At 35.8% G+C, this 24,594-nt stretch overlaps 1 protein-coding gene across 2 annotated transcripts in view; it reads right to left on the bottom strand.

The window, feature by feature from the left end:
- The window catches only part of LOC127622228 (GDP-mannose 4,6 dehydratase), a 90,802-nt gene that overhangs the window by 52,083 nt on the left and 14,125 nt on the right, over window positions 1–24,594 (bottom strand). The window contains exons 2-7 of one of the 2 annotated variants that reach the window (XM_052096253.1): window positions 24,343–24,387; window positions 20,461–20,548; window positions 20,346–20,366; window positions 19,684–19,793; window positions 7,587–7,779; window positions 5,280–5,384 (exon numbers count right to left, since the gene is read on the bottom strand). In XM_052096253.1, the coding sequence (XP_051952213.1) occupies window positions 5,280–5,384; window positions 7,587–7,779; window positions 19,684–19,793; window positions 20,346–20,366; window positions 20,461–20,548; window positions 24,343–24,387 (562 nt within the window). The remainder of the gene's footprint in view (window positions 1–5,279; window positions 5,385–7,586; window positions 7,780–19,683; window positions 19,794–20,345; window positions 20,367–20,460; window positions 20,549–24,342; window positions 24,388–24,594) is intronic. The other variant, XM_052096254.1, reaches the window with a different exon arrangement.

Raw genomic sequence — 24,594 nt, 5'->3', positions numbered from 1 at the left:
ATTCTGCCCAACATCTCCTTTAGTGTTCCAAAAGGGGTGAACTATCCCTTTAAGATATTTTTGGACTATGTGATTTAATTATTCTTGCATCAGAGGGTAACAAATGAAAAAATAAAACATGCAGACACACACACACCAGCTATCAGAACAAAACTGGTCAAGTTGTGAAAAATGATTGACTTTGGAATGCATGTGGGAGTGTGCGTGTGTGTGTGTGTGTGTGTGTGTGTGTGTGTGTGTGTGTGTGTGTGTGTGTGTGTGTGTGTGTGAGAGAGAGAGAGAGAGACAGAAAGCGAGAGATACAAGGTGAGGAGTGGTGTTCAATTTGAGACATTAATAGGAGCATCTCAGTCACTTTCCTTTTGTTGCCATGACAACACAAACAGGCGTTTGAGGTGGGTTGAAGAGGAGTGAAAGGGCAACCCATCTCATCCAACGGTATGAGCATGTGTTTGAGATAGTTGAGAGATCTATCGACACCTACATATAGGTGCAGCCCTTCTCACCTGGAAAGGTTTAACTTTTTAAAATATTCTTCTTTCATCAGGAGAGAGAGAAAACATGAGAACATAAAAAAACGAGAGTGTGTAATTTAATTGTAAAATATTTAAAAGTTTTCAAAAGTTCAAAAGCTTGTTTTCTGAAATAAACTCAGCATTGGAAAAATAGTTCTGATAGTTTATGGTCTTGAAAAGTCTAGATCATTCTGAGAATGTCATTCAGCCTACTTTTTCCATGTACAGAACAGGGTAAGGCTAATTTAAGTTTTTGTAAAGACATGTCAAGTATACAGGCCTAACAATAACTTTAATTTATGCTTTATTCGTTTGGTAAATTATTATTATTATTTTTTTTTTACAATAAACTGGCTTTCAAGGATGTATGCCTTGTCATCATGATTAACAAAATGAATGACTTCATTTTCGTTAATGGTTCCGGAACATGCATTCTTCTATACATGCCTCCAGAACATCGTACAAAAATTATCAACTGAAATAAAAATAAACTACTGACGGTTTTTCGGAACTATCTACAATTCAATTAGTGTAGTCTGTTTCCTGAACTTACAACTACAGCTCTTTTTAGTGAAATTAAAAACAATAATGAATAAGTCAGATCAGTTACTTAATATTTCCGACTAACTGAACTGCAAGTACTTAATATAATCATGTCCAACTCAAAACTAACCAGGAATTGTTTGTTTTGTGTGTACTTAAGGCCTAGTATACTTACGTAGTACATTTACTTTAATATTGCGATTACTAAAATAAGAGTTTGAGGTTTTTTTTAAAAACTTTACATTTATTTAGGTATATATTTCATTGTATATTTAACATAATGCTCACCTTCAAATATCAGATTACACATTGCATCATGTATACTTGGACAGACTGATGCTGCTTGATCATTACTGCACATGGAACTGAACTGACTGGCAGGTTGACAATGTGTAGTTAAAAATAAACTAGGGCTGCCCCCTAATAGTCAACCAAATGTTAGTCGATGAGAAGACTCTTGGTCAACCAAGTTTTGATTGGTCGGTTGGTCGCAGAAAAAAAAAACTCCACAGGAAGTGGTGAAATCACGCAGTCAGCGAAGGACAGACATGATCGTTTAACATTGCTGCAGAGGTGGGAGCAAGTCACACAATTTCAAGTCAAGCAAATCTCAAGTGTTAACCATCAAGCCAAGTCTCAAGTGCAGACCAATCAAGCAGGTCAAGTCAAGTGTTATACTAATATATATTAGTAAATTGCATTAATGAACATGCACAGTATTTTTATCTTGGGCACTTAAATACTGTGAATACTTCTATATACCTTATTATCCGAATTGTTTAGATTTTTAGAATTAACCGGTTAAAATGTATAACACTACGTGTATGCGGTGAAAAAAATGCGGTCAGATTTTCACATTGATCTAACAAAAACGGCAGATGAGCTGAATAAAAATGAAAATTCGATCTCTCTCACAGTAAGTGGGGCTTATACAGCAGAAATATAGCCGTTACCCTGGTAACACCTGTACACAAAGCAGCCCTGCTCTTATAAACAACACATTATTAGGCATTATACGGAGGTAAGATGAAAAGAAAATGCCATCGAAACTTTTCTGAAGACAGTCAGTTCCCTTAAGAGGTTTATATAAAATAGTCATAAAGGTATTACATTCAAGGGCTTTAGTTAAAGTCTTCAGAAGTCATAATCACCATGAGAGCATTCTGTGTATTTTATACTACTTGAGTTTTGACTGCAAATCTGCATGTTATGTTTTTATATTGCCAACAAATGGTTATGTATTGACTGTTGAGAAGGTTTAGAAAAGGCACACACACATTTAGAGGCAATGTCGGACCATTTCAAACTTGTCGCGCTAAAAAACATGAGATTAATTGTGAATTATTGTAATTTACTGACAACCTCAAACATTTGAACAGTAATTTTAAATATTAATCTTTATGGATAATGAAATGATTTTCTTACCTTTCATTGTGGTTTTTGAAATGTCTGATGAAATTCAAGGTTGTGGTGGTGGTATCCGATATTTTTGCGTTGGAAAATGTGCATCTGGCAAATATTTTTATATTCACACGGTCCAATTCGAAATCTTTATATCAAAAGAAGATTATTTTGGGAACTCGACAATCATTTTGGCGCATTGTGAGCGCAGCGTTAACTGTGTAGATGCAGATCAGTGGTGCTGGTGGGCTTATATTTTTGCATATGAATTAATTGATGTCGTAATATTTTTTTATTATTGAAAATAATAAATTAATTATGTTGGGCAGGAAATCCAAAGTGTGGGATCATTTCGAAAGGGTAAAGGATGACCCCAAGAGGGTGACATCCAAACCCTGCAGACAAACGTTCACCTATCATTCATAACAGGCAAGTAGCCTAACGTTAACCACTTAGCATGGTCCTCGCTCTAACGTTAGATAACCTAGATAAATGTGCGCAGTTGGCTTATCCAAGAGTTCGTGGAGAGTGGGGAAGCTAAATTAGCACCTCGCTTACTGCATATTTATCTTAATGTGTATTTTTCTCTATAAATTAGCACAAAGTTCAGACAGTTTTTCCCGACACTTTCAGGATCATTACCGCTTTTGCCGGTGTCACTGTGGCTTGCTTCGTGCGTGCGCTTGTTAACTTTAGATTTTAAAGGCTCATTATTATGGTTTAGTATTTCTCTGTAATGTAGAACAGTGTTAGGAATGTTACATATAATGTTCTTTCTCAGCCCTGGAACTCGAACCATTTTCTGACCCCCCCCCCAATACAGATATTAAAGTAATTAAATATCATAAATGTGAGACAACTAGTCAACTAATGGCTTAAACTAACGACTAGTAGTCGACTAGGAAAATCTTCGGTCGGGGGCAACCCTAAAATAATGTTTTTTTGTATTAAGTGCAATTTTTCCAAAATTAATGAATGGAATTTGAAATAATATAATTTGGCAAAAGTCCCATGAGGGCAGTAAATGCAATAGGAATCGCATTTTTTATTTCAAAATATTTCTTCATCAAAATGCTAAATTGTTAAGGAACTGGAATCTGATGCAAGATTGTTAAATTACTTTAAAATTACAATTTCCCTCCATAACTTGCAAATACAATTACATGAGGTCCGTTTTATTTTGTACACTCATGGCAGATTTTGAACAGATTATTTTATTCTCCTCATCTTTCGTAAACTCTGTTTTGGAGCCAGTTTGTTTTGGTGGAAGTGGATACTAGCTAAGAGGTGAAAAGTCCAAACCAGACTAACTCATCATGGCAGGCCACCCCAAATATGGGAGGCTGTGTAACCACACATTTCGGACAGGAAATTATGTTGACTTTCTTTTTCACACTATCCCATCCACCTCTCCCCCGTCTAGCTATTTTTAACTCTTCTCCACCCCTGTACTCCCTCTCTCCTCATTTTACTTCATCACACACAGACACACATAATTACTTGGCTATCTAAATAAGGACAAATCATAAACTTCTATTAGTGTTATATAAAGCTATTATAACCAAGTAAACCCACCTTTACTTGGCTATCTAAAGCAGTGGTTCTAAACCAGGGGGCTGGGACCCACTAAGGGTCCTCAAGATGACTTAAAAAAAAGAAGTATTAAAAGAATTAAAATAATCCAACTTTAAATGCTAAAAATACTTATCCATGATTAATTATTTTAATCAGACACATCTAGTTTCGGGTGAGGGGGCCATCAATTATGGTCTTGGACAGTGGGGGCCTTGGAGTTAAAAAGGTCGAGAACCACTGATCTAATGGACTATGTACAATAGACTTTTATTGTCTTTATATGGAGCAACACAAACTCTACCCCTATGAGAAAACAAATTTTCTCTCTCCCTCTCTCATTAATTTAATATTTGTTTTGAGTGCAGGTGTGCATAACTTAATTTTTTCACTGGTTTAACAAACTCGACACATACCCATACTTAACATCCACCACTGAGACCTTGCTAATGCTAGCAGATGATATCACTGCTGTTCTTGCGCTCTGGGGTGGTGGGGGTGAGAGGAGGGTGGCAGCACACAACAAAACTGTTGTTGAGAAGATGTCATGGCTGCACCCTTTACCACATGTTGTGTCATGATACTCCCCCATAAACCAATCACAATGAGACATCACTGGCAGGCCACACACCAAATATTCTCCTTGGACTCTTGTATCACTTCCTTTACTGTAGTCTGCAGTGTGGCTATTGTATAATGCAACCCAGGCTTTACTAAAAATTTCAGTGAGCTGTCTTGATGTCCTGACTTGCTCTCTAATGCCTACATGAGTAGCTGTCTACCAATTCCAACCAAATTAAAATTGAAATGAAATACTCTTTAAAAGGAAGCAAAAAGGGATAGTCATAAAGACTGTTCAATGGGTTGTAATGTATAAATATCCTATCCTTATCCCTTAAAGTTATGTTTTCAGTCACAAATAATAAAATATGGTGTTTACCCTGACTAAAGTCTATTGAGTAAAACAATACATTTCAAAAAACAACTTTTTTTCAACTTTCACTTTTTTTCCACTTTTGATACTCTTTTGATAAAATCAAGTTATATTTATAATCATTATTTGTCTTTATGGAATCTTTGGATGGATATTTCTTACTAAGCTCATCGCAATTTATCATGAGAATGCATAATACATTTGATGTTGCCTCAAATTTAGGCCAAAATTAGGTATCTTAGGAGGTCGGGTGACTTTGTGTAGTGTGTGTGTGTGTGTGTGTGTGTGTGTGTGTGTGTGTGTTAAACTCTGACCTCTTCTAGGACTCTCGTGATTGAACAAGATCCCATTCACAGCAAAAAGGTTATAGGCTTCCCTGAAGTTTACCACTATCCAATATGCATAGAGCTTAGCAGCACCTGGGGAGAAAAAAATACCAAAACAGAAGAAGAGAGGTAGGGATGAAATGAAGATGAGAAATGCAAGATTACGCTCCATTATCAGGGTTTACATTTTTTGTTATGAGTTTTCTATGCATTTGCCAGTTGTTTATTGCTACTACTGTAAATAAGGATTTTCAGAAATCATATTGCTGGCCTGGATTTCCATTTGTATTTCAGTAACCAGTCGTTGGACTTAAACAATTTAAACAAATATATTTGGTGTGAAAATGCTTCCAATAAGACAAAAGCAAATCTAAAAAAATATATATTCACAATTAGACATTCCAATGAAGTTTCCATTCTGTTTAAGATTTTATAAAATAGATTATACATCCTTGATATTTCCAGATTAAAGGAATATTCCAGGTTCAATACAAATTAAACTCAATCGACAGCATAAATGTTTTGATTCGTCCTTACTTTTCTTTAAAAAAAAAAGCACAAACAGTGAGTTACAGTGAGGCACTTACTATGGAAATGAATGGGTCTAGGGAAGCACAATATATCGGTGGCCAATATATTATTGGCCCATAACCGGGAAAATCTCGATATTATCACGCCGATAATGGAATTACCGCTGATATTTTGCAACGGTTATTTGCTTGCGGCTGAGAAACTCTGACTGCTTGCAGCGTCTTTCCTTCAGGCAGGGACTCGGGCAGCCTAAAGCGACAGTGTGCGTGCACACACAACATCTCTGTGTGAGTGAGAGCAGGTGAGATCCAAGCTGATGTCGCCCAGTGTGGATTATTTCAACATCTCTGCACCTTGTTACATTGTTTTGGGGCTGGTTTTAATTCGGGATCCTCTGCTATGAGTAACGACAGGCCATTTCCCATATTCTGTTTATGTTTCAGGGGCAATAAACAAAAAATTCAACAAAAACTGGTACAGTTCTTGTTTGTAAATTTTTGCCAATTACTTAAAAAAACATAAACAGACTGTGGGAAATTGCACATTGTTACTTGCAGCACGGCACTGCGATTAAAACAAGCCCCAAAACAACCTAACACGGTTCACAGAAAACAAGTTTCACAGAGTGATTTGTGATGGCTAAAAACATTAGTTTGTGAATGAAACGAATGTGCTTGTTATGATTCATGACTATTCAAACTGCATGATGTTACCTATTCACATTATGATTGTTGTGTTCACTTTCATAAATTATACAGTGGAACAGTTAAGGATGAGCGCTGTAGTAAGCGTCTGTGAAACAAACAAACCACCGCTGCACACACAGTCTGGCTGCTATCATAACTATAACACGATGCATACAGAGATTAGGGTTTGTATTGTGTGTTGTGATGTTTTAATGTTTGTTACATGCGGTTTATCAGCTCATTTTGGTTTAATAGATTATTATAGCTGTTTGAAGTTCATTATTCTCTCTCTGTTAGCGAGTCATCAGGATTAGCGTAAACTCTCACATAAATGGGCACCACACAATTTATGCAAGTGTATTTAAAAAAAAATATTTTTCATTCAAATCAGCATACATCTATAATACAGGCACATTTCTGGTTCATGTTACAACTGCAAAACCTTAAATAGTAGCAAGTCCAAATTCCAAGCTTTTAAATAACTCAATATTTTCAAATGAGAAGCTTTTAAAGAATTAGCTATCAGTTCCAGGTAAAAGGATTACAAATTATTATAATTTGTTTTTTAAATATCTGTTATTGGTATCCCTAAATGCATCCCTCAATGGGTCACATTTTTGGAGGGTTTAAAGTCAGAAATCTGAAGCTTATAATTGTATAAAAGCACTTAGATGAATTCTTCTGTTAAAACGTATATATTATTTGAGCTGTAAAGTTGTTTAAACCGTTATTTTTCAGCCGTTTAAGGGTTTGTTGACATTACATCATCATTGCAATGAAGTTCTAAAATATGCTATAACTATACAAAAAAGGTTAAGCGAATTTATCACACTGAAATCATGTTAACACGATTTTGTTTATGTCTTGTGTCTATACTTTTAAAACAGTGATTGAGTTTAACTTGAATTGAACCCAAAATATTCCTTTAACCTTGTGTTATGATAACAAAATAACACATTACCAACATAAAATCATCACTAACTAATGCACACCAATTATTTTTTTGTGTAAAATTGAATGAAGACTCTGTTTGTCTTTAGACATATGGGTTTACATATGCGTGTATATGTGCGCTGACCATAAGGGGATCGTGGGTAAAATGGGGTGGTCTCTTTCTGGGGAATCTCCTGCACTTTCCCAAAGAGTTCGCTGGTGGAGGCCTGGTAGAAGCGGACGCTGTCAGTTAAACCGCAGGTCTTCACCGCATCCAACAACCGGAGGGTACCCACCCCATCAACGTCTGCAGTGTACTCAGCAAGGTCAAAGGAGATCTGACAAGCACAATGCAATGCATATGTATGAGACAGACATACAAGGAGTAATCCTCAAAAATTGAGAGATTTCATTCAGTAACATTTCATAAATGTTCAGAGATAAGCAATAACGATGGCCAAAGGTCAGTGTGAAGTGTCACTTGCCCTATCAGGCCAGTGCTGCATATTCAGTTGTACATCTTACATTCATTGATCTTGAATATGGGTTTTCATATCTTGCACTCTTAAACATAACTTTCTGGGATGTATTGAAAGGTTGTTGAATTCGGCTAATGTAAATACATTATTTAGCTAGCAGACATGTGATCGTTTTGAAAGCATAGTTTAGAATGGGCCGTTAATGACAAACAAATCAGTAACGTCTTGGACCGCATGTCTTCATTTAAAGCTGTAACATTTCCAGCTTTATTGCAAATAAAAACAAATTATTAAATTATTTGTTGTAGAACCTTTGTTGTTGAGCCCTGCTGTTTAAAAGCTACCAGTTACCATTAGCATAAATAAAACAAGAAAATAAAGATAGTAAAATTAAGCGCAAAAAACGCTAATCTGAGAAAAGGATTTTTTTAGATCAATTTTGTGATGATGGTTGACATCAAGTATCTTTGTCTGCACACAGTTGCATGCCCTGGTGTTAGTGGAAAACACAGAGCATCAAAGATTTTATCCAGCTTGTAAAAATTTTGTCAAACAACCAAATGCTTTAAATGAATTGCTCCATTCAGAGCATATCATTTGAAAGCTATCAAAAGCACAACAGCTCAATTATATCTGATAATGTTGCAATTGTTCTGTGTGCAATTAGTATGAATTGTTTGTTGATTACATGAACAAAAGTGACTATGAACTGAAAATCTGTGCCCAGTTGCAACAAATACCTTAAATTAAGAAACCCCTTAGTAATAACTGTAAGGGGAATTATTACTAAGGGTTTCCCTGACTGAAACTGAGATGTGAAAGAGAGAGAGAGAGAGAAGAAATCAAGGGAGAGAGTAAGTTCATATAACTGGTTCATTAAATTTGACACACTTAAGAATCATACCTACACCTTTTTCCATCAAGACAAACCAAGTTGCATGATATGAATTAGTCCCAAAAAAACAGTGCGATTCTGTAACCACACCTCATTGTGAAAACAAAAGAGAGTGCCAGCTGATTATCGGGAGACAGAAACGATATTCACAAGTCTTCGCAACGCAAATTTGTATCATTTTCAAATAGTCCGTATAATACTGTGCATGGATTGACATTAGATGTATGGCTTGGCGGTCATCCAGTAGCTATCATTACCGTTGCTGGGATAATTATGTTTTTTTGGACTGTGCAAACATGCTCTTAATGCATGCCAAAACATTCAATCATACCAGTTAGAACTGAGAGAGACATGTTTCTGTCAGGTACAAGTAGATTTATGTCTGCAGATTTTGTGAAGAGGTTTCAAGGGATCTCGGCACGCCGCAAGCAATTTTCATTTTTTAGGGCATTGTTTTCTCCAAACTTAGACAGCCAGGACACGGGTTTTAAATTGTCTAATTGACTGATGGGGTAAATATGCCAAAATAGAGCTATTAGAGGAACAAAGATACTATAATTTGATTATTCCAGCTGTTTCTAGATGCAGTAGCCACTGCGTTGATGCAGTACATGCTGTGAACTCCAAATTGCTCCTTGTTTGCATTTGTAGGCTAAAAAAGACGTGGAAATTACAGTGATTTTGTTGTTTATGTAAGTGCGGCCGCATTGTGTGCTTTATCTGAAGTCAGTGGGAAACTTGCAGAAAATTATGTTGCAAAAGCAATTTATTCACGTTTCCACAGCAACTTGGAACTGTCAGGAGCAGGATTTATGTATGACATCAGGAAAGTCAGGAAAGTCCCCATGGCCCAGGGCGACGCGTGCACAAGCGAACACCCTTTCTTTCTCCCCCCCGTCGATACTACTCCTACACTCAGCACGTCAGGATTGGAATTCATCAGCTAATTAAATCTATGCTTGAGATTACACCAACTTCCCTCACTCGACTCCCTGCTCAACCAGACTTTCACTCGTTCCCTCAAACATAAACACACATGTAAACATGGCAACAGCCTCGACCATTATGGGCTGCAGTTTGGGTTATCCCAGGCATAAGTTGTCTGTGGTAATCGCAGAATGCACACAGCTTAAGTGTGAGAGAACAGAAAGAGGGAGTGGGGAGATGAAGAAACCATGACTGTGTGCATAATTAGGAAATCGTTTAGCCTGTCACAGATCGTCCTTAAACGGTCTCCATCCTTGTAAAAATAAAGCTCTGTTTTAGCCACAAATAGAAACCACAAAATAGAAATCTTATGTTTGTATTAGACAGATTTAGTTAGGTCTAACCTAACAGATATAGGTAGTAAGCAATTTAATCACACTAAAATCATGCCAACACATGTTTACGTCATGTAATTGAAATGAAATGCCTGTGAGTAACTGTAATTTTAGCTTTTTTTAATAAAGGAGGGATGAGTTGAAATACTTTTTTGTTGAAAGTCAACATTATGCCAAGCTTAACTTGTTCTGAACCCGGAAACACTCCTTTACTTTTCCACAAGTAATTTGTAAACAACATTTTCAAACAACGTTTAACCTCATGCGATCCCGCATACACACGAATGGACGTTGTATTTTGGCTTCGCTATACGCAATGCATAATTTAATTTAAACTGACTGATCTCAGGTCAGAAGACTCTGTGCTGTCAGTAAAGGGTTAAACTTTCAACTAATGGAGTCATGTGGCAAAACAACATGGCGGCGATCACAGCTGAGTTTTTTCTTTGGGAGAAACGCCATCAAAACTAAAATCACATAAGAAATCTATTTACATTTTTACATTGAAACCAGTTTGAGTGAAAAGATTAGAGTCTCTAGTATGCCATTTTTTAAATTTGATCGATTTATTGTAAAACATCACGCTGGTAAACACTATGTACACTAATGTGTACAATAGCAAAAGGTTTTCATTACAAATCCTATATTTCCTGTGCATTTATTTATATGGATTTAGGATGAAAAAACTGTGCATTTCAAACTGTTCTGACACCAGTGGAACAGACAGCACACAGGAGGTTAAGTCATTTACTAAACAGAGAGAAAGGGAGCATCCTATATCTTTCCTATGGAGTGCATTCAATCCAAACTACCTATCAAAATTTTTTGTTTCAGGCTCTTGATATTTGGACTACTCAACATGATTGGCAGACATGGGACAATGGTAATCAGTGCATTTATAATGAATTTATACAGAATTTATAATGTATAATTTTATTTTAACATGGTTGGCAGTGATTGGACAATGCTTGCAATTACTTGTATCAGAACTAATTAGGCTAATTTCTGATTGGTAAAATGCTTCAGCACTTGCTATCAATTGTTTGTTTGACAGTGCGAAGCGAGAACATTTAAATAAATAAGTCAAATCAATTCTATTTGTATAGTTTTTTTATTTGTGCTTTTCCCAGTACACATTGTTCAAAAGCAGCTTTACAGAAAATGAGATGTAATGTCTGTATCACCACTAAATCATGAATAACCAACACAATAATAAACAATTTGATTAAAAACAATCTGACTTAATATAGCTGGTATTATTTAAATTTAAAATATAACAACTTAGTCCCGCTGTCCACATATGTGAACATCAGTTTTTAAGAAAACGATTTGCTCTAGAATTTATTTATTTTTGCATGTTTATTAGGTGCTACTAGTTACAAATCAAAAAGAGAAATGAAAAATGCACACAGCAGTCATGCTCTGGTTGAAAGTTAGCATTCAAGTTAGCTAGAGTATGTATTTTCAATATTACAGTCAAAACATTACTACCGTCATTAATTACTTGATAATTGTTACTATTTTATTCAAAGTATATTACAAATTCCATTTTTAAATTATTTACACTTTTGGCTACCTGTGCTAGGGGCCCCACAATACAATTGGGGTTGTGCAAGAAAAATCTTAAATTGCTTACAAAACATTTGGTTCCCAACAGCAAGTCAAAAAAAAAGGTTGACAATCCTGAAAGTCATTGTATAATTTGCACATTTTACCACAAACAAACACAAAATCTTTGCTTCTTACTGTCATCATTTAGCACATTACTAAAGCTCACATATACAGCAAAAAAAAAAAAAAAAGACAAGATGAACACTTTTTGAAGTGAGGATTTGAGTATAGTGCAGTCCATATAATAGAGCCACATGTTTTTCATCATGCCATTTCATTTACTTGTCAACAGTACCCTCACACACAAGGTTCTGTTCAGTCCCTGACGGTTAACCTTGTGCTGAAAACAACCAACAACTTCTACATATGAGCAAGCTCTGACTAAACCAACTGTCTAACGCACACACGTCATCTCAGTTAACAGATGCTGTCATTTAGGAACTTGAAAGAATGAGGTATATGTGTGCACTTGTCTGTGCATCAAGTAGCCTACACACATACTAAATAGTGTCGAAACACTGACAACACACAAACTGATGTGCCAAGATCCGCTTCGCTGACCATCCACTTCAATAATGACGGGATTCTGCTGCGAGTTCAAAATGCGGTGCATGATGTGCTTCAGATTAACAAAAAAAATCAATAAATAAAACACCACAATGTCAAATGTGAATGCTTACTTATATGCTTACCAATGCTTAACATGGCAATGTTTCTAAGCTTTAAATAGCTTTAATTATATACTCTTTTAAGTACATCTCTATCTAAAAACCAATTCATTTCCATATAATTTTTTAGCCAAATGTTTGTGTGTGTTCACTATATGCTACCAAAATGGCAAAGACAATGGCAAAGACAAACTCCCTAAAATGTTTAAGCAGATAAGGAAGAAACCTTGGAAAGAACCAAGACTACTCGGGCTGACACATATGCATGAATTCAAATCTGGAGTCTGATGAAGAGCATGTAGCTCGAAACATCATGTTTTGTAAGCTTAAATTGATTTGGAAGCGACAGTGTGCCGACATTGGCGTGTGTTAATCTGAACAGATGTAATTAAGCCACATAGTATTAATGATAATATTGACTTATTTGATTTATGAGTGATTTATGTACTTCTAATAGAATAGGAATTCATGCGATATGCAAATACATCCCTGACCTTACACAAACTCTTATGTTCTTTGAACTGTGCTATTTGTCTGTATTGTGCCTACACTGACAGCATACTAAGATAAACTCCTTATATTTATCTTATAGTTGGAAAGTAAAGTTCTAAATTTCATGCAGAGAAGTGGCAAAAATCTGCACAGCTGAAGGGTATTGAAGAGGCTTCTGCAATAAATGAGAAAGCGCAATGTGGAGATTTTCCACCAATATGCAAGTAACAAAAGATGAAAATAACAAAGATTGAGTCTGAATACAATTTCTCTGTTGATGTGATGCTTTTGAATTTAAGCTGTTCACTTTACATTAATCATCATTTAAAATGTCATTAATCATTTTTTAGAGTTTACATTGGAATTACACACTATGCTCCTAATCTGCCGCTGAATATTTCCCGATACTAATCTTCCAGTCACTCGAGCCAACATCTCTGTTAATGCTATGATCCAAACTACCATCCTTCATTTTATTATTTCTTTCCTTACTTATTTGCAAATGTCATTACCTGATGTAATGGCCATAATAATGATAATAATTACGTTTGCACAGGTATATGCAAATTGCTTCTCTTGACAAATGATAACTCCCTTAGGGCAGGGCATGAGACAGGAATGTGTCCGTTTACCCTACACAAAGAAATAATTGTTCAAAGCAATACCTGCTATTATGCTAAAAATGGCTATTTTCCAGCGCTCAATCAAGTGTTGTGTGCGTTATTTCACCAACACGGACGTATTTCTCAGACATACCGTGCAAGTGACATCATATTCCTTCCAAATTTCAAAAGAAACTCAAATGTTGATAGGATATATACCATCTTAACCCACATAAAATTAATCATACATAGTTGTTATCCAGCTTTTTGCATTTATCCTATCACAGAAAATAAACATGTATTGTGTGACAAAACCTCCTCTCTTGATGCCTTTCCTTATTGTGAAACGATCATGGCTTATGCGAGGCTAGCTATGCAAGAACAGTTTTTGTTTTCTGACAAGGTTAATACTCTTAAGCCCAGGTTTAAAGCTGCCATCGCTTGATCCACTTGCCAAGGATGACGTATTTGTTGGGTTATCTCTTTTTAAAATGAGATCATACCCAAAAAAGAGCAACAACACTATTGTTTCCATTCATAGACTATGCGAAGTGTCATACCCCAAAAGCCCAGTGCATGCTAAAACTATTCTTGAAGGGGCATTCATAATAAAATGGTTTTAATTTTTGTATCATTATAATGGTCAAATGAACCCTTTTAAAAGACTAATAGTTGTGGATTCTGGAATCTCCATTAAAAACGGCATGAACAGTTATGCTGACAAAGAGCTGCTTGCATTCATTCTTAACGCTTCATGTATTGGGGAGCAAATCTGAAAAACAATTATGTTATTTTCTACAGCTCTGCAGTCTCTGAAAAAGCTTGAAGAAAAACCTGTAGCCACAAACTTCTTTAAAATGCAATTGTATTCCAGACTTTCATAATTCAACGGTGCACTAGTTTCATAGGTGCTGTCTTTTAGATCAATCAAAATAATGTTTTTAACGTAATGTCTTTGAATAAAGCCCTGTTTGTTGGTAGTGACGTCAGTCATTACAGGTGACAACACTGGAATGATTTACACAAGCAATCAACTGTGTGTCTGTGAAAGTGAGACTGTTTGCGTCCTCTAGACACCCAATTAGCAAACAGGAAACAGGCTCAATTTTACACAAAGTCTCCTATAGTGCAACTACTGCCTTATTTAAAAAAAAATGCAGTCATCATTAGTGAAAAGGAATCTTTAGCTACACTTCCAAAGACAAATTATCTTTCAATGTCATTCACTGCTGCATTCTTTTCAGTGTTTGCCATGTTATATCCATCTGCAAACATACATACTATGTCATAGACAACATTTACATAACACTTTTAACACAAGTGAACACAAAACATGATACAAACTGCAACTTTCCCAGTCCAATACCTTTACAATAGCTAGAGCTTTGCACTAATCCAAATGCAAACCCAAATCTTGTGCCAATCACAACAAACTAACACCGTGTGCAAACAGCACACCTGACCTGAGTAAATACACTTCTACCTTCTGCAAATGCACAAAATCACATTCACAAACAGACTCAATCAAAAGAAACAGACAAATTGCTCATAGGTAACGGAAAGATGTACACAGAACAATACTAGACCAAATACCACAGACTTTATTTTGTGTTCAGTTTATTAATTACATTTGAACTATTTTAACATGGAAGGAAAAAAAGTCAAGAGGAATTAAATAAAGAAGATGGTGAGAACTTGAAAGTTCCTCTCATACTAGTCACATTAGATCTTTTTTCTTAAAATAACAAACTGCCTGGAAGTTATTTGCTTGCATATCTCAATCTTAACAGGTACCCCGTCTTCTACTCAGTTTAACCTACAAACCAAGTTTCAAGTTGTCTAACATGACTAATTGTTTCACTATTCCACAACATGTTCCATTTGTGGTTATTTGATAATAACCACAAGGTTTAAACATCAGCATGAAAAGTACACCATTCTCTTTTTGTAAGCTAATCCTGTCATCACCAAAAAATAAAAATGCTGAAGGCGAGGTCCTGACAGGACACACAGAATAAGTAACAATCACATGTAAATATTATTTCAACTTTTAAATTATGAAATTTATAAATATTTCTGCATTAATTGTAATAAATTAATACATTTTTACAATGTATTTAAATAGCAGGGATGATTAATCTTTAATCATTTTAACAGATTATAGGTTTGTCTTGCTTTTGTCATGCATCTTTTAGATTTATTTGAATAGCTCAAACTGGCCTATAAATACAGAGAAAAAGAGTATTGGCTTGGGGAAAAATGCAAATAATTTTCATCCCAAACAATTTCTATGAGTACAAATTAAAAACCTAAAAAACCTGTCAGATTGTAAAGTGTTACACTCAATCAAAACAGCCCTCTGCTGACCCCTGTGTGTAATAACTGGAAACCAAGCATTTGTGTGCGAATGACTTTCCTCTGCCACTATTTCCGCCATATCTAAACAAAGTGTGGTGAGTAAAAAATGTAAACTACAATCAGAAAGTAGCAGTGATCTACCACTTCATTACAGCAGGCACTGATTGAAATGCCTATCCTTAATGAACACTCCACATTAACACAAACACATACACATTACAAGTTATGTTTAAACTGAAATTACAACATAATTAAATTGAGCTTGTTTATTTTTCCAAATAGCAATCCTGATTGCGGTTGTCATAGTATGACTGCAATATTTACAGAGATATATATATATATATATATATATCTGTTCTCATATATATATGAGAACAGCTCTTCCTTGGTCTTGCTTAAAGCACATTTGATTTTTCTTGTTTGAAGATCCATGGCTGCACACCCACACTAAAGCTTCATCATGGCAGTTAATGTCATCACAGAAGATGAGCTTCGTGATGAGACACCCAGAACACCTCCCATTCCCATTTAAATGAATGTCTTTTCTCCAGTGTTTCTCAGTGAGTTTCCACCTGAATTATTTAGTTCCATATAACTACAACTGCTGTATTAAACTGTATGTTTAGTGTAGGGCTTGCGGGTGCTGTCTACTTTCCATCGTACTGGCTTATACCGATATTAACAATTAGAACTCATGAATCATTTTAGATACATTACTCTAATATTCTACTGTAAATTATATTAATACGCAAATAATTGGCATAAATCACACAACACAGTATATGTGTTAAAAAAAAAACACACATTTCAAAAAAAAATTCCATGCAACTGGGTAGGGAAGAAATACTACGGGAAAAAATGCCCTCTTGACTTTCTTAATTAATATCCCTGGTCATATTATGGACAATTAATCACGGCATGTTATTCTTAAAATGTTTCCATAATCTTTCATCAAAAGCGAACAACTTTCACCATCTCTGAAATTATTATAGTTTAACTACGTCCATGCAAGTGGGGTAAAAAGTTATATTAACCAGTGTTATATCACTGTTAGTTCTGGTCTCCTAATGTGATTGGACAAGCTGTGTTCAAAGAGTGCTTTTCAAAGAATAAAAAGGGCTGATTCAGCCCAGGGATGCTTCACTGTATGTTTTTCTCCACTTGTCTTTGTTTCCGGTGTTCCAAACAAACTATCAGTCTTTGCCGATATGCAATAGTTGATCTTGCTTTGGATTCGTTTAGAACCCTTTTTGTTAGCAGAGCAACAAAAAAAAAGACAAAATAACAGTCCATATTGTGTGTAAAAAAAGTTACCCAATATTAAATTGCAATGGATATCCTAAATAATTAAATTAGCGCTGTCAATCGATTGAAACTTAATCGTGATTAAATCGTATTTAAATCGAATGCATTTATTTCCATCTTAGGAATGAAAACAAAATAATATGTTCCAATATAATGTTTTATTTATTCATTTATATATTTTTTATACCCTTTTCTCCCTAATTTGGAATGCCCAATTCCCACTACTTAGTTGGTCCTCGTGGTGGCGCGGTTACTCATCTCAATCCGGGTGGTGGAGGACCAGTCTCTGCTGCCTCCGCTTCTGAGATAGTCAATCCATGAATCATATCACGTGGCTCGCTGTGTATGACACCACGGAGACTCCACATGTGGAGGCTCATGCTATTCTCTGCGATCCATGCACAACTTAACACCCACCCCATTGAGAGCAAGAACCACTAATAGCGACCATGAGGAGTTTACCCTATGTGACTCTACCTTCCCTAGCAACCGGGCCAATTTGGTTGCTTAGGAGACCTGGCTGGAGTCACTCAGCATGCCCTGGATTCGAACTCACGACTCCAGGGGTGGTAGTCAGCATCAATACTTGCTGAGCTATCCAGCCCCCCTATAATGTTTTATTAACATTTTCCAAACAAATCCTTCCACAGTATAAAGATAGAAATGCCCTAAAATAGCACCAATTTTAGTAACATTAGATGCTTCCCAAAGTCTAAGTCGGAGTTAGATTAGACTAACTGAAATAAATAGTGCATAGATATGTTGCATATTCATCACAATGGGCATTACATTTCTTAAACTTTCATTCTCCACAATATAATTCTGGCGGTAAACTGTGGCTATCCACTTTCCTACAGCAAGAGCTAGAGAACACCACCGCATTGAACTCCAAATGAAAAGCGCTTGCATACAAAAACATCTCATTCTGTGTTTTGGTGATGGTTAAGGCTTCTGTGGTAATTAAAATGCACCTTACATAGGTTGAAAAGTCCCATCTAGGATTGTTTTGCACATCTAATAGCATTAAGAGGTACTGTCTCCATTTTATCATTGATAGGGAAGCGCTGTTGTGTGTTGTGAAGTGGGAGTCAGTGTAATGACTCCGGGCGACACATTACAAAGATTCGGCCCTTCCAACAAGTGTTTATGATGGATTATGCTGTATTAAACAGTAAATGTGTAAATTGTGATAAAAAGAAATATGTTATAATTAATTGCATGCCTTAACGAGTTAATTCTGACAGCTCTAATTTAAATACTATCCATTGCAGTCCAATGAAATACCGATGGAAAAAAATCAAGCCCTCCCCCTTCCATTATTTTGTTTCACTTCTGTTAAAATATGCAGAATATTCTGTTTCAAGACAAATGTGCTGTGAATTCCATTTAATGTCTTAAACTGTTAGTCATACTATTATTTCAAATAAATTACAGTTTTCTTGGAGTGGCTTTTAAGTATTTAAAGGAAACTCAATATTTAAATACTCTTATCATTTGCTTACCCTTATATTGCTCAAAGCCCATATGACTACATTTTTTTCATGAAACAACAGATGTTAGACAGGATGCTAGTCTCAATCACCACTGACTTTCATGTCATCTTTTTTTACATGAAATGAAAGTGACTGAGGCTGTAATTCTGCCTAACATCTTCTTTTGTGTTTCACAGAAGTACTCTCTCTCTCTCTCTCTCTGATTAACATCCCACTGACCTCACTGATGACTAGACATTATGGGTGTGGGTAAAGTAACAGAGAGTGAAAGAGCTTTAAAGTCTTATGTTTGGTTATATTTGGTTAAGAGTTTATTCCTTTCCAAAGTATTACAGGATGGGATCATTTGTTCAGCGCACACAGAAACTGAGAAAGAAACCAAAGTCATTATGAAACTGTGTGTGTCGTCAGTCTAGCAGGGGAGTTTTAGGGTCAACGGACAAAGAGTGTGTTTGAGAAAAAGACCAGCATAGATGGTCACCGTTTTAGGGAGATTCGTTTGAAATACAGGTATAAATGGGGTCCAAACATTTAGAGATTCGTCCACTTAAGCCACATACGAAGGTGGTCATGAATGCTTTTGAACACATTGTAATACGTTTAAACAGTAGCAACGGACCTCCTGCTCACCGGTCAATCAACCAATGCAATAACAAAACGGTTTTAAACTTTGGCAGTTATATGCGACTTTAAAATGAAACAACGGTCCAATTAAAAATGATAAAATAAAGCACAGAACTTCACCAGATTGCCTGATTTCAACATACAGTGATACTGAACATGTGAAGCATGCATATCCGAGGCACAGTTAATACAGACACTTTACCATATTATATGAAAATTCTGCTTGAAACATCAAGTTTGAGCATAGATTAAAATTAGAAGTAGAATTGTGAGAGCTGTGCTTTCTTTTTGTGTTTTATCAGCAATATGCATTTGAGACATATATTACTGGTGGTCTTTTAAATAGGGAAGAGTGACAGAGGGAGATACAAAAAGAGAGAGAGCGTGTTTTACCTTGACATGACTCTGTGCTCCCAGGTTGTATATTTCTGTGGGCTTGACTTCATTGATGATCTTCACCAAGCATGTGCTGTCAGTCAAGTCCCCATAGTGCAACTTCATGTCTATGAGACACAAACAAATTAACAGGCACAAACAAAATAATATATTTTGGTCCATTTTAATTTCACATAAAGCAATATGATTAGGATTTACTACTGTAAGGCTAGTGGAAATATATAGATGTAGAGATTTTTATTATGCAGACCTGAAAAGACAAATTTCACACAAACTCAAATCGCTCTCCAACACATGCACTCAAGTTTATAGACAAATGCCATCTAAGCCAGACCTACCAGACCCACTGCTTTGCTCAAAGAAATAGAATACAGAGATCAAAATAAAGTCTATGATGTTCATAACAATGTTCAGAAACTAATCACAACAGCTATTGATCAACATAAGTATGGTGGCCGCCCATAACCAATTCAACTGGAAAAAACAAGCAGAGTCTGTTTCTGGATTTTTTTTTTTGTTGCAAAAATGCTTTTAATTTAATTCTATTTACTTCTTATATTCTTACATTATTTACCTTTCAAAACCAGACACAGACTAAGAATTAGGCTGTAATTATAAAGCAAATTTACTCATTGAAAAATACTAAATGAAGAACTTACAACCAACAGAGGATCCAGTGCCTAGTGATATTTTAAATTGTTAAGAGGTCAATAATGCATTTACAAATGTAATAAACATGGTTATTAAGGTCACATGTGTGGATATAAAACTCACTTCCTTCGGTGTGTGTTTGAGGGTTATGATAGAGGTGTTCAATCCGGCCTGTGTTAAAAGAACTGGACCTCCGTAGGATCCCATGAACCTGTCCAAACACAAGCAGAAAAAACAGATTAACAGACCTAAATCAGATGTATAAAAATAAATGGAAAAACTACTGGGGTTGTCCTGATAGCATCATTTCATAATTTGTTAATCAGGTAAACATTGTTTCAAGTTCTCAAGTAATTTTTCAAGACAAGAAAATAGTCAGTAAAAAAAGTAAACAAGATACAAATTAAATAGCATTCAAGTAAACATTCATAAACTGAATAAGTAATAAAATGTTTCATAAAATTACTTCACCCAAAAATTCTCTCCTCATTTACTCACTTTCATGCCATTCCATGTGTTTGTCTTTATTCTGCAGAACAAAAATTAAGATTTTTAAAAGAATATCTCAGCTCTGTAGGTAATTTTAACGCAAGTGACCAGACAATTAAAGCTCCAAAAATCACATAAAGGCAGCATAAAATTAATCAATATGACTCAAGTGGTTAACTCCATGTCCTCTAAAACTATTCAGTATGACAGGTGTGTGAAAATGAAAGTGGAAATTTATAGCAATACATTTAAATAAAAAATTTTTTTTTTTTTATATTAATCAGTTTCTCATCCAAAGTGATTGCATCACTTCAGAAAAAATATATTAAACCACTGGAGTCAAATGGATTACTTTTATTCTGCCTTTGTGATTTTTGGAGCTTAAAGGCTCTGGCCACCATTCACTTTCACTGCTGAGCTGAGATATTCTTTTAAAAAGCTTTATTTGTGTTCAACAGAAGAAAGTCATACACTTCTGAGATGACATGAGGGTGAGTAAATGTTGAGAGAATTTTTAGTTTTAGGAGAACCATCCCTTTAAATTACTGGTATAGTCTTCACTAAATAATAATTAAATATAACTGTAAAGTAGTTCAATGGAAAGGAGGCGGAGAGAACCGGCTTGACGATATAAATAATAATAATAAACTTAAACAAAAGACGACAACAACATACACGATGGACATGTCGTAAATGATCTCTCTCTCCTGCACCATCATCCGCAGTCAGCCTTTATCCCTCTCGGAGGCTTGATTAGCCGGATAAGGGACCGGGTGTGTATGATCACGACCCGGCCCTGCCCTCCGCCCTGCCACAATAACATTACAACTTTTTAAAGTTAGTAAAGTTATCCAGTAGGACTGCAACTAACTATTATTTTGATAAATTCTTCTAAATTAATCTAACGATTATTAGAACGATTATTGCAAAGATGAATCACTAGCTCTTAACCGATCATTCAGCTTGTGGCCCGACTTAAAAGGTTGCTTACTAACAAGAAAGAGGACAAAATCATCTTTTAAAAATACCTCTAAATGACATTCACTGAATTAAAGTGAGGAGAAAAAATACTTTTTATTAAGTTTAATTCACTACAAAAACTCCTATTCCATTTAAAAGAGTCTAAAAATCCTTAAAACAAGACACATTTACTTGAGAAGCAACATATAAGATATTTAGACTTGCTTTATGAGAATGTCTCTTAAATATACAGCAAGTGTATTTTTTCACTTGGTTATAATTCTGCGAGTGCAGTAAAAGACAAAATATACTTATATTCAAGATCTATTCTCTAAAAGCAAGTATAAATATCTCATATGCTTCTCAGGTGAATGCATCTTTTTATTTTTAAGGATTTTTAGATATTTTTTAGATTTTTTTATATTATTTTCAGCATTCTCCAAAAAAAAATTCTTCTGCAGTATAGCTGCTAAAGAAAATGTACGTTTTTAGATATTTATATTGAAAAACAAGCCAAAACAAAAACAAATCAAACGTATATTGCTGCAGTGTATAATGGGGCGAAGACTTCCCTCCCTAACCTTTCTGTTCACTTCAATCCATCTTTAACTCACAAAAAACAATCTTTTATTAATAAAGCTGCGTATCGCCAATTTTCTTCACGATAAGAAATGCACAGTGACATATATATTATGATTCAATATGTCGCGAGCAATCATGTTATAATCTAGCTGCAGCAAGCGTGCGTGCTCGAGGGAAGAGCATCCCCACGACAGTGTGCATCAGGTGCAGTTTCAATCTCTCCCCCTTTGATTGGGACATTCATTCAACTCATAGAAGAGGTCCTGACCGCACAGAGAAATGCCAGTTTCAGAGTTTTTAGTTATTTACATGATCTGCTTCTGTATTATTTTAACTTTAATAAAGCTATAATGCATTAAATATAACTGCAGTTAAGCTGTAACGTCGGGATGTTTCCTTTAAAGAGTTCCGACTCCACTTATTCCACAACGAGAGTGCTTCTAAATTTACTTATTTGTTTTTTTTGTATAATTCCCACATACTTTGTGTTCCACATCACCTGAAACTGTTTGTAAAGTTAATAGTGAATGGACTGTGATCTGTGTGATTCTTCCTCTCCTCAGTCAGGCGCGAACTGCAGTGCTGCTCTCGCGTCATCATTACAGTTTAACGTGATCCCATGTTACGTTAAATGAGATCAATTGCATATTCGAATATGACATTTTTTGTCGACTAATCGTTTCAGCTCCATTATTCAGCAAATAGAGAGTGATTTTCTTTCTTTCTTGTTATTGTTGTTTGATTCATATTAATGACATACTAGACTATAAACAATATATTGATTCAAATCTGCATTTTTTTCCCCCTTTACATTCAGTTTTAACACAACTGAATGAGTTTACATGAATACCTCACCAGGCTCAACAAGACAGGCATTCTGATGGAATTTTAAAGTGTATTTAACCAGGGGACCTGGGTAGCTCAGTGTTAAAGATGCTGGCTACCACCCCTGGTGTTCGCTAATTCGAATCCCAGGGTGTGCTGAGTGACTCCAGCCAGGTCTCATAAGCAACCAAATTGGCCCGGTTGCTAGGGAGGGTAGAGTCACATAGGGTAACCTCCTCGTGATCGCTATAATGTGGTTCATTCTCGGTGGGGCACGTGGTGAGTTGCGTGGGGTGACGATCTCAGATGCGGAGGCAGCTGAGATGTGTCCTCTGCCACCCAGATTATGGACCAAATTAGGAAAAAAAAGGGGAGAAATTGACCATTGTATATTTGACTATTTAGGCGTGTATCCATGTTACTTTAATTCACTAAAGTGCCATTCAACTGATCACAAATTATAGTCAGGACATTACTAATGTAAAAAAAACACTTTCACTTTTTGAAAAATAGATGCCTCACGTCCTCAGCTGATAGCTTCATTGAATTCTACCTGCTCAACACCAGTTTCATGTACAACAGTAAAGAGAAGACTCTGGGGTGCAGGCCTTATGTGAAGAATTGTAAAGAAAAAGCCACTTTTGAAACAGAAAAACAAATAGGTCAGAGTGGGCAAAGAAACACAGACATTGGACAACAGATAATTAGAAAAGAGTGCCATGGATCTTAACCCCATTGAGCTTTTGTGGGATCAGCTAGACTGTAAGGTGCGTGAGAAGTGCCCAACACGACGGCCACATCTATGGCAAGTGCTACAGGAAGCATGGGGTGAAATATCACCTGAGTATCTAGACAAACTGACAGCTACAATACCAATGTCCTGACTATACATTATGATCAGTTGAATGCCACTTTGGTGAATAAAAGTACCAATTTCTTTCCACAAGAGCAAAATCTGTACATTATTCCAAACTTTTTGCTGACAGTGTACATTATTGTTTTTCCCCTACTATGACTACTACTAACAGGCAGCAACACCAATTTGCAATGGAAGAAGGAGAATATTTAAAAAACTGCATTTCTGTCAAAGTGAGAATGAATTTTGATGAGTTTGCAGGATGTTTTTCAGAGTTACGTTGACTCACTCACCTCATAACCTTTAGCCAGCAGAAACTCAGCCAGGTAGGAACCATCCTGAAACCACATAGAGAAAGAATTATACAGAGCTGTACTTGGGATACACACAAACACACACAATTACGGCAAGCCTTACCCAAGAGAGTACGCAACACAATGTCCATTTCTTTCTGAATTTCACATGCGAGCCAGACCACAGCGAATACACGCCTACATTATCCAAATACACACTTTCGCATATGTACACACTACACACACTCCTGT

This window comes from Xyrauchen texanus, chromosome 28 (assembly GCF_025860055.1).
Source record: "Xyrauchen texanus isolate HMW12.3.18 chromosome 28, RBS_HiC_50CHRs, whole genome shotgun sequence".
In the NCBI taxonomy this organism is placed as follows: Eukaryota; Metazoa; Chordata; class Actinopteri; order Cypriniformes; family Catostomidae; genus Xyrauchen; species Xyrauchen texanus.
Note: the sequence above shows the minus strand (reverse complement) of the source record. Positions and strands in the feature narration are given on the sequence as shown.